General features: G+C 43.3%; 1 protein-coding gene across 1 annotated transcript in view; it reads left to right on the top strand.

The window, feature by feature from the left end:
- LOC105560263 (protein patched) overlaps positions 1 to 8,528 on the top strand; it is a 15,360-nt gene extending 6,832 nt beyond the window's left edge. The window contains exons 6-11 of the mRNA XM_012009212.1: positions 3,903 to 4,337; positions 4,438 to 5,079; positions 5,353 to 6,552; positions 6,799 to 7,287; positions 7,413 to 7,536; positions 7,950 to 8,528. Coding sequence (XP_011864602.1) covers positions 3,903 to 4,337; positions 4,438 to 5,079; positions 5,353 to 6,552; positions 6,799 to 7,287; positions 7,413 to 7,536; positions 7,950 to 8,086 — 3,027 coding nt within the window. The 3' untranslated portion in view covers positions 8,087 to 8,528. The remainder of the gene's footprint in view (positions 1 to 3,902; positions 4,338 to 4,437; positions 5,080 to 5,352; positions 6,553 to 6,798; positions 7,288 to 7,412; positions 7,537 to 7,949) is intronic.
- The last annotated feature ends 2,791 nt before the right edge of the window (positions 8,529 to 11,319 follow it).

Below are 11,319 nucleotides of genomic sequence, written 5' to 3'. Positions count from 1 at the left end.
CATCATGGACACAGGCCTTTACAGGCCCATCGGTTTAGAATGAGATGAGAGAGTATTCGACGAGACAAGAGGAGATTGCATAGAGGAAAGAATAATACAGATATAGTTTTAATAAACGCAGTATGAATATATAGTGAGTACTTGAGTGATGTAAGAAAACGCATGTGAAGCAAGTGTACGCTGAAAGATGCAGATGGAGTAACGAAATTGTCATTCGAGGGACAATGATAATGGCCGGGGCGAAAAACGGAAAGAGACAAGAGGGGAGGGTGAGCGGACAGAGAGAGAGAGGAAGTTTGTTGTAATATCTTACGGGACAGTGTGAAAATTTAGCGTATATACTCGAGAAATTGCTATTAGATTCACGTGCTTGAGCTCGCGCAAGCAATTAATCCCAGCACTTGCGCTTATTGTGAATTTCTTCCAAGAACCGAATTTATCTCTCTTAACGAACGTAGCATACGAACACCGAGCATACTTTCCCTACAACTAGAGGAAAGGGAGGTCCCCTGTTACGAGATAAGCTAATATGAGAGCGGAGTTTCTGCTAAATTAATAGGCATCATCTACTGGTTTCATCGTGAATTTATTGCCCTTGGAGTGAAATCTGTTTAGTGGAAAATTCATTGTTAGATCGTGTAGTCGTTGTGAATGAAGATTTGTGATTAAATGTGGATGTTTTGAAAACCTGCTGTCTCATATTAGAAGCCTATCTCAGAAGACTGTCCTCTATTAAATCACTCGTGTTCGCGCAGAGCCACAGCATCCCTCAATTTAGATTACACGTCGGTGAAATAGTTAATCTCGCGATCTATCGCAAGGATCCGTTCCTTGACTTTCAATACGAATTTCGATCGCTTCGACAAACGGCGACGGATCGGTAGAATCAACGGAGAGAGAACTCCGGTCGTGCTCGCGGTCTTCATTCGGAAAACGAAGGAAAGCGACCAGGGCCAGTTGTCTTCGACAATTAAAGTGACTTTCGATCGGCGCGGACTCGTGCTTAAAGGCCGAATCAGATTAGCAATTACCGACTCGGATTGGATTGGGATTGGCGACTGACGATTGTCCTCTAGCCAATGACTGCGTTCAGCAGAAGTTAGCGCTTGCTAAGCGCTTTGCGCTCATTGGATTATACTTTCAGATCTGTGCTGAAATAGAGAGCTATTCTTCTATCCAATCAGCATAAAGCGCTTACTAAGCGCTGACTTCTGCTGAACACAGCCAATGAGAGTCTATTAAATCGCTAGCCGTTCATTGGCTAAAAGACAATCGCCAATTCCAATCCAATCCGCGTCGACAATTGCTAGTCCGATTCGGCCTTAACGCGAAATAAAGAGAACAGGTGAGGAGGGGGGGAGGGGAGGGGGCTCGGGCTGAATGAAAGGACGAGGTCCCTGCGCGAAAACGGCCGATGAGTATGCGAGTCGCGTGGGCCGTGCGGCGCGGCGTGGCGGTCCATTAAAATAATAAAATCGAGTGACGTGCGTCATTATTGCGCTACGCCGGTGGTCGCGGCGGAGCACGCCCGGCCCAGGCCGGCCCGGCCCGGCAGCGGTCCCCACACACGCGCATCGCGCATCGCATTACGCGGCCGTCATTTCGGTGTCATTAACATACGCACGGCCGGCGTGCTCTGACACGTGCACAACGTGAATCGCATCGCTACGCGCCCCGTACGCGTGTATTAGCACATCGCCGAGGATCCGTCTCTCTCTCTTTCTCCCCTACCTTTTCGTCGTCCATCCCCCGTGCCTTCTCGCTCGGGCGCACACCTATTTCTATTTTCATAACGGGTATGCGCGCTCTCGTACTTAAAGTAATTGCACTTAATGGCCACGCGGCGCGGCCGCATGCCGCGCGACATGCATACGCTCCGGAGGATTTCGAGTGTAGCTGCAGGCGGAGCACGTTGATCGGGTGTTTAAGTCAAGAACCGGCATCGCGTATTCCGCGTATGCATGGGGTGTCCAAAGAGGAGAGTCTCGGCGATGCACACGCGCTGCACTCCCTTCCCCTCTCCCGCCGCTGATTCAACGTAATTAAACCGCCGTGCCGTTGATAGACGATACACGTCGGCACCGTTTTAAGGCCGAATCAGACTAGCAATTGCCGACTCGGACCACGTTTCCACCGAGGGTCAGAGTCGGGCTGGAGTCGGGCCCAGAATCGGGTTAAGGTGAGCGCTTCGGTGGAAACGCCTTTAAACCTGAACCCGCTTTCGACAATTGCTAGTCTGATTCGGCCTTTACATTCGGCCAGAATGGAAATGATAGATTTCTCGGCCGACGGATAAACCACTGACCAAAATTATCTACACCAATGCCTACTAATGCCCGGTGGGCATTACCTTATTTTATTTTGCTTTATTTTGCTTTATCTCTTTAGAGTCTTTATAATGCGCCAGCAAGGCCTAATGCCCAAAAAATGCCTAGTAATGCCTAGTAATATCTAGCAGCGCCCGAAATCTGTACACCACAATACCTTCAGCGGTCTACTCGGTCTCGGCGATACGTCGTAGACTGTTTGCCTGCTTTTTTTTTTGCGATCGAGAGCCCGATATAACGCTAATGAACGGACCTACGTCGAGCGATTTTTCTCCCTTGAACGCGTACCAACGCCGGAAGACGGCCGGAACGTGTCGCGGGCACGAGTAAAAAGCACGAAAAGCGTGCCAGGCTCGGCTCGGCTACATTCTACACGCTTCTTCGTGGAATTACGTAACGCCGCCCAGGTGTGGACTGACCGATTTCAATCACACGTGCGATCGCGGACGATTACGGGGCCTTATTTGGCGTGCCTCTCCCTCCCACGTACCCCGTCGGTTCGCTTCCGCGATACAGCGGCGCCCAATGACGCGCTTTCAATTCAATTAGGACGATTATCCAGACATTAAATTCACCCGATTGCACTTAATCGACAGGTAGAAAAAGTAAAATATTGCGTCCACAACTTCGCTACATCTCTATTGTTTTATCTTTCGCCTATTCAGTTTTTTTTTTAAATAGCATTCTAGTTGGATTCGAGGTGAGATTGATCGAGAATTATGATTTTTTTTAACCGTTCCTCCGGCGTTTTGGTCTTCAAGGAGAGCTTTTCATTTTCGATCGCTGGCGATGCTAGGAGTCACGGGTGCCTGGGTATTTTTGTGAGGGAAAAATCGCGATTGAGATTGGTCGGCGTTCACGGCTCAAAAGGGAAGTGACGTTTCTATGCCCGCGGAGAGGAAAGGAAAGTCTTACTCGAGATTCAGTTAGGATACAGTAATAATTCCGTTGTCGAGATTCTATTCTTCGTGCCGCGTCGCGGTGGACACTCATCTGTTCTGGCATGATATAAAGGACAGTGGACAAGGCAGCTTGTGATCGTCTAAAGCCACGGCCGTGGTATGCCCTTTTATAGGAGCCCTATAAAGTCTCTCGGTGTGGGGTCCACCGACACCCCCGGCTACCCTATAAGAAAGAACGTCACTCGAACCCCCTGTAATAATTCTTTGCCGTAGGAATTCCTGGCGTGACTTGACACGGTTCTGCCCTCGGTCACGCTTGAGAAATTCATAGATGAAAAACAAAATGTTGCGGAAGGGCTTGAGGTGGCGGAGCAGGAAAAGAAACGCGTTTCTATCCAGTCCCTTGCGCTTGGACCGGTTGTCGTTCGTAAAAAGAAATATAATCACGGGGGATTAATTTGATTTTTAATTGTCATTTTCATCGACGTTGATTATTGTCGTCGTCGTCGAAATTGAATTGATCGCGGGAATCGTCGCCGTTTTATATTTCTAGTTTTCACGTGGCGTTTTATCGTTATTTAACAAGTGACTATACCCTTTCGCTCCCAAAATTTTACTCAGGGTAGCTGAGCCATTTTACTAATTTCCCAAACGTTATCGGTTTCTGTAACAGGTACCTGACATAGGGGTCGAACTGACAGGTGGCTGCTATGGATTCGCGGCCAAATACATGCACTGGCCGGAGGAGCTGGTGGTCGGCGGCGCCAAGCACAACAAGACGGGCCACTTGACTCGCGCGGCCGCGCTGCAGACCGTGGTGCAGCTGATGGGCGAACGCGAGCTGTACGATTTCCTGGCGAACACCTACAGGGTCCACCATATCGACTGGACGCAGGAGAAGGCGGTTAAGGTTCTGGAAACCTGGCAGAGGATGTTCAGCAATGAGGTGAAGAAACTGGTGGAGGTCAACGGGTCGGCGCCGTACAATCTGTACGCTTTCAGCACAACCACCATGAATGACATCCTCGGGAAGTACAGCGAGGTGTCCGTCATGAAGATCGCGATCGGTGGCGTACTCATGGTTAGAAATAGCTCCATAATTAACGATTAATTATATACATTTGTTTGGAGTGATACCGAAAGATTGAAGATGCTGACATCATTTTACTTAGTTATCCTATTCATGTGGTTTTGCCGTATTTTTCCAGTTGCTTTATGCCGGCGTAGCCCTCTTTCGTTGGAAGGATCCGGTGCGTTCGCAGTCCGGGGTGGGAATGGCCGGCGTGATGCTGATCTGCGCCACAATAGCCGCAGGACTGGGCTTCTGCGCGCTTCTAGGGATCTCGTTTAATGCCACCACGACACAGATAGTGCCGTTTCTCGCCCTCGGTCTGGCCGTACACGACATGTTCCTGCTGACGCATACGTATGCCGAATTATCGGTAAACGAGGTACCCAGCAGTGAACAAACGGGAGTCGTTCTCAAGCGAACCGGCCTGTCGGTGCTGCTGACAGGCCTCACCAACGTCGCTGCCTTCTTCGCAGCGGCGATAATCCCGATCCCGGCCCTCCGAACGTTCTGCATACAAGCTGGTATTTTGCTGCTGTTCAATTTGGCCGCTATGCTGCTGATATTCCCCGCGATGGTCAGCCTGGATTTACGGCGTAGACGTTCCGGCAGGAAGGACATTCTCTGCTGCTGCTTGCCGGCGCCCAATCTCGGGAAAAATAAATACTCCGTGAAAAGCAACGGTACGGTCAAGCAGACAGTTACCAGGGCGATACCGCCTGAGAGACGGGAGACCTGTACGCAGATCTTAACGCCACAGAATACGCAGAACGAATCCTGGGTATGAAATGACGTACACGTATGCATACATATCGTATATATACTGGATTGCATTTTAAGCTATATTGCGAAATATCATATTTTAATGTTCAATTTATGGGAGGCTGAACAAATTGCTTTTATAAATGGCCGCTTGGTTGCAACAAGAATCGAGAAGGGCTCTCTTTTACTAACAGCAGAGTAAAACGATAGAAAAATAAAATTGCTTTCTTCGTTTTTGCATCAAGTTCAAATTAATGCAGAATCGTATATAAATATCTTATTCATGTTGCAGATAGGTGGAAATATTATCGACGCGGAACTGGATAAACAGTGCACCGAGGAGGACGCGCTAACCGGCTGTTCGCAAGATGATTGTCTGAGCTTTTCTCTGACGCAGCTCGCGTCTCGGCATTACGCACCCTTTATCAATCGACCGGCTACCAAAGTGTTCGGCATGATAATCCTGATTGTCGTGCTGGCTGGCAGCATATGGGAGGCGATACGCCTACGTGACGGCCTAGATTTGACCGACCTGGTGCCGCAGAACTCAAACGAGCACGCGTTTCTGTCGGCCCAGGCGAAACATTTCGGCTTCTACAGCATGTACGCGGTCACCGGCCGAGATTTTGAGTATCCGAATAATCAGCGATTGTTATACGAGTATCACGACGCCTTCATGCGGATCAAGAACGTCATCAAGAACGACAATGGTGGTCTGCCCGAGTTTTGGCTTGGTATGTTCCGCGATTGGCTGAAGGGTCTGCAGACGGCATTCGACAAGGACTACGAAAACGGCTGCATCACCCAGGAAAGATGGTTCTCGAACGCCAGCGACGAGGCAATCCTGGCGTACAAACTGCTCGTGCAGACCGGTTATGTTGACAATCCAATCGACAAAACGCTGATTACTGAGGTGCGACTGGTCGATTCGGAGGGTATCATCAATCCACGCGCCTTCTATAACTACTTGAGTGCATGGGCGTCCAACGACGCGCTAGCTTACGGTGCTTCGCAGGGGAATCTGAGACCCGAGCCACGCCAGTGGATCTACATTAATGATCACGAGCTCAAGATCCCTAAGAGCATGCCGCTTACCTACGCACAAATGCCATTTTACTTGCACAGGCTCACGGATACGCAAGATATCACACAGCTGATCGGTAGTGTCCGGGAATTATGCAAGAAGTTTGAAGAACGCGGTTTGTCGAATTTCCCGTCCGGCATACTGTTCCTTTTTTGGGAACAATATATGAATCTGAGGAGCTCCATGGGCATTGCTCTTCTAGCTGCATGGGGTGTGAGCATCGTGGTGATCGGATTTCTCCTGTTGAATATATGGGCCGCCGTACTGGTCGGCATCTCTCTTCTCAGTGTTATCGCACAACTACTAGGCATCATGAGCCTGCTCGACATCAAACTGAGCGCGGTGCCTGCCGTACTGCTAGTGGTTAGTGTGGGCATAGCTGTTCATTTTACGGTGCACATCTGTCTGGTAAGACATATCTTCTTTATTGGCATATTTTTCATTTAATCTTTTTGTCTATTGTTTCGCTCACATTGGGTTTGTGATGTCAAAAGTGAAAACTTTTTCAAAGTTTAAAAAAGATCGAATCCTTTTGACTTTGTTACAATTGTTATTTCCCGTTGTTATTGATATAGTTCCGTTTTGACTCTAATTGGTTTTTCTATTGAGACTTTTATTTCGCATAAACCATCAACTTGTGATATTTTTTTTCAGAGTTTTGTTACCAGTGTAGGCAGCAGAGACCGCAGGATGCGGTTAGCTCTGAAACACATGTTTGCTCCGGTTATCCATAGTGCACTCACTTCGCTGCTCGCTGTGATCATGCTGGCTTTTTCGGAGTTCAATTTCATAGTCAATTATTTTTTCCTTGTATTACTCTGCGTGATCGCCATCAGCCTTGTGAATGGCGTCTTCTTCTTCCCTATTCTCTTGTCTCTGATCGGCCCGTCGGCGGAAGTAATTCCCAACGATCATCCGGATCGTATATCCACGCCAACACCGCCGGCGTCGCCCGTCGTGAGAAGATCCAAGCTGCCCACACCGCCGAGGAGATCTCACAAAATCGACAATGCCCGGCTGCATGCCGAGCCATCGCTCACGACTATCAGCGAGGAGCCTAACTCGTGGCACAGCACGCAAGAATCCTGTATTATTGTCCAGCCGGAACTCAAGGTGGAGACCACGTCCACATGTGGCAATCAGGTGCGTTGAGATCCGCGATCGATTGTTCATCAGCATGGGATATACTTTCTCCAATAAATTTGTCACGCCTCTCTGAGCATGACTAACGAGCGTGTTCTTTCTTTCTTTTTTTTTTTTACTAACAGAACTGTAGCGGTTCGGATACGAGTGGGTCTAGTCGAACGTCGCCGGTTCCGCCCACGTCGCACATCACCACTAAGGTCACCGCAACGGCGAACATCAAGGTCGAAGTTCACACACCGTTGGCTGGTGAGTACTTATTTTGAACAATTTTCAAAAGTTATTCCAAAATATTTCCCTAATGTTAGTCTCGAGATTTTTAATTAATTCGAAATGCTTGTTTTACTAACGCATGCAACTGTAATAAAATATTGCTGGATGTATTCGCTTGCGAATTATCTCACTGTTTTTTTTTAAAGATTGTAAATATCCATAATTTCCTTAATGAAATTTCTGTTCCTTTGAAAATGATATCGCTAAAATCTGTGCACATTACAAGACTCAGACAGAAATAAAAATAGCCGATGTGTATCTTTTTAATTTTTTGTGCTATTTTTATACTATGTCTTTACATATTTAGCTACCATTTAGTTGTTATAATATTTCCTGAAATCAATACGAGGGAATGGTAAAAAATATGTTCACTTTCATGAAAATTATAGGTGGAATGGATCGTGAAAAATGCCGGCACTCGGGCAGCAGTAGTCGAAGGAGCTCGCGCTGCAGTGCGAACATTAATGCTGGGGAGTCTTCCGGTTCCAGTTCTGAGCCAGATTCAGACTCTAACGCAAAACATTAATAACAAGTACCGGGGGGACCGGCAGCTACTGCTCAAGTACCACGCAAAGCGGGGAAACACAGAAGGCTGACTAGGATAGATTAATAGATTTTCCATTATACCTCTTCCTGTTTTTTCTTCCTCTTTCCTCTCCCCCTCCCTTATCCTTAGCACCCTATTCTTCTGTTCTACTCTTTGTCTCAAGCGAATAATGTAACATGAGTTGTCCTTACTCGGATTTTTAAAAACGAAACATAACATAAATTGCATTTTTATATATGTATGTACGTGAATATTTTCGGAAATAATTTTGTTGCGTTTTTTATCTTGTGTTTTGTGCATCGAATTTTTTAAGTCTTAAATAGACTTTCTTTGTGAGAACCAACATTGTATTTACTTAATTGAAATTTAATATTAGGAGCGGACTATGTTTACATTTTTGACAAATATTAATGCGTGAATTATTAAAAGATTTTAAGTTATAAATTGTTAAAGTTTTTAATCAAAAGAAAATATTAACCGAAATGATATACAGGGTAGCTCATTTTAATCAATCCACTCAAATATCTCAAAACGTTTAAGTTCCAGAAGAAAACTTTTGTCTGAAAAGTTTTTTTCTGGAACTTATACGTTTTGAGATATTTGAGTGGATTGATTAAAATGAGCTACCCTGTATATATATAAAAAACCGGATGTTATCTGGATATTTTAACACTGTAATAGTATTCGTCGAACGTGTAATAGTATTACCAAGGACAATAATATGTACAATTTTATATAAAGCAATATATTAGATTATTTTAGATAAATACTATCTAAAATATATATTTTAGATAAATTTATTTAATTAGTGACTACGGCGTCACAAGAGTAGTTTGTGTCGTGTACTATTTGCAAGCACATAAGGACATTGTATGATTTGTACTCTTTCAAGAGAGAAGGAAGGCAATACTTGCCAGTGTGCCTTTGTTTAATAGAGACTGACACTAATGCATTTGTGTCGGTGTGCATACTCGTAATGTTTGTAATACATAACGGAAAAAAGCATTTACTAAGATGTATATATACATACTCGTTATTTAATTTAAAAAAAACTAAAGATTTTACTATCACTAGAATGCGATTTTAAATGTAATTGTGAAATTTTGCGAAGATGACGCTTTATTGTGTGACAAAATTTGCAGATATTACTATTTATTTTATTTTCTACATTAATCATGTAGATTAATGTAGAAGTGTAACAATGTAACATGCAGTGTGTATGTATGTGATTAGGAGCGATTACGATACTGAATCTCTGAGATCTATTTATTATTTATTTTAATAGTATTCCTCGGCGTTTCTGCGGGTATGTGTGCGCGAGCACATATTTTGTACGCGCAAACATATGATGATTCTTGTAAAAATAATTATTTATCTCGGACTATACCAGAATATTTTTATCGCCTATGACAATAACGGTACTTAATTTAAAGAAATATATATTCCTATTTTGATATTCATACCTCTAATGTGTACAAAGTTGTAATATATAGTACCAGTGACTAATATAATGCGGCATAACTGCAGCACGCATTGTCGTGAGATGTGACTCGTGAAATGATGTACAATATAAGCGAGAAGTATTCCTTATGCCAAGTCAATTTTGTATACATATGCGAGACTCGAGGTGTATATTTAAAGTGTATGAAAATCAGTCTGCGAGACGACTTTTGCATTTTGTATAAAGAACATGTTGTATAAGTTTGGATGGGAAAAATAGTCAATATACCTCTAATATACGTATAAATTGTGTCCATGACTCTCATTTTTCGCAAACTTCATTGTAAGAATTTTTAATTTTCGATGTAACGAATGTGTAGAAGCTACTACTTGTACGTTTTATAATCCCATTTGTGTAAATATAAATAACATTGTAATAAAAACATTTTTACCTTTACATAATCGTAAATAAGATTAGTACTCAAATTAATATATTATGCAAAGTTATAATTGCAGAAATCAAATTGCAAACGTAATGGGAAAAATTATTCGATGCATCTGGCAATACTTTATTAAAAGAATTACACAACGTTTCGACCTAGAATTCCGGTCCTTTTCAAGTGAAAAATGTCTTGATTACTAGCTATATTGCCTAAAAGGTCAAACAAACACAATCCCGCTATTAACAATAAGGACAATAATGGAAGCCAAGACCTACATAGGAGAAAGAAAATGGATTATAGAGGAATAGAAAGGAACGTCATCGATAACTTTGAAGGAGTACCTTATCCCGTGTTTGAGAATAAATCTTTGATTTCACAGGCACATACTTTGAAAGGAGAAATAAATCATAAAAAGAAACAGCTCTCATAATACTAAATCACATCATAAAATATTATCGCATTTCTCTTTTGTGAATTTTTATTATGTTATATTTTCGCATCTTTTAAGGTAGTGTTTTAAATGTTATACCAGAAAAACATTATCGAGTTATGTCCCCCTGTCCCTGCCTACCCGAATCCCTCCCTACCTATCCGTACTCCGCTATATAGTCTTATCCATTTTCCTACCTACCCGCGTTTCAACATTTTGTTAATAAACCTACAAGTCCGTCGTTAAAACCGCGGTGCGATTTATAAGAAGTCCGATTTGGGATTGTACGCGCGCGATTTAATAGGGGTCTTTTTCATCTTGCACATATGCAAGAATATGTAAAGAAGATAAAAATATAACCCACCCGAATTTTGGCATGTAAGAAGAAATCAACTTATTTCGTACAACACATATCATCAAAGTGGTCAATATTGACCACTTACTTCGTCGTATTCCTTTGTTGGGCCAGATTGGACCTACCATTCGTTGCTCCCGGCCATACAGTCTGGTCATTTTGACCAGAGATCAGGAAGGAAGAAATTCTCTCCTCCCATAGTCGGTTTATTATAGTTACCGACAAATATTTCGTACGGCTCGAACTATATGCGAGCGTCGATCGTATCGAAATGCACGACCACGAGAAGTTAATTAAAGAAGAAAATGAAGTTAAAAAATTTGCTGTATAAAACTTATCAAATATATTTTTACTTCCGTTATTTATTCGAGAATAGATAATGACTGTCTCTTCGTGACTCAATCTTAAAATTCAAATTTCAAGTATATGTATATAGAAAAAACAATTTATTTCGCGTTATATTTATTTTAATTACCTTCCGCGGTAAATTAAAAATTTTAATATCGATGAAATTAAACAATTAATAATTTTTTGAAAACTTTTT

The sequence above is a fragment of the Vollenhovia emeryi genome, unplaced genomic scaffold (genome assembly GCF_000949405.1).
Source record: "Vollenhovia emeryi isolate VEMERY1.0 unplaced genomic scaffold, V.emery_V1.0 DF939235.1, whole genome shotgun sequence".
NCBI classification, from domain to species: domain Eukaryota; kingdom Metazoa; phylum Arthropoda; class Insecta; order Hymenoptera; family Formicidae; genus Vollenhovia; species Vollenhovia emeryi.
This window is presented reverse-complemented; position numbering and strand designations above follow the sequence as displayed.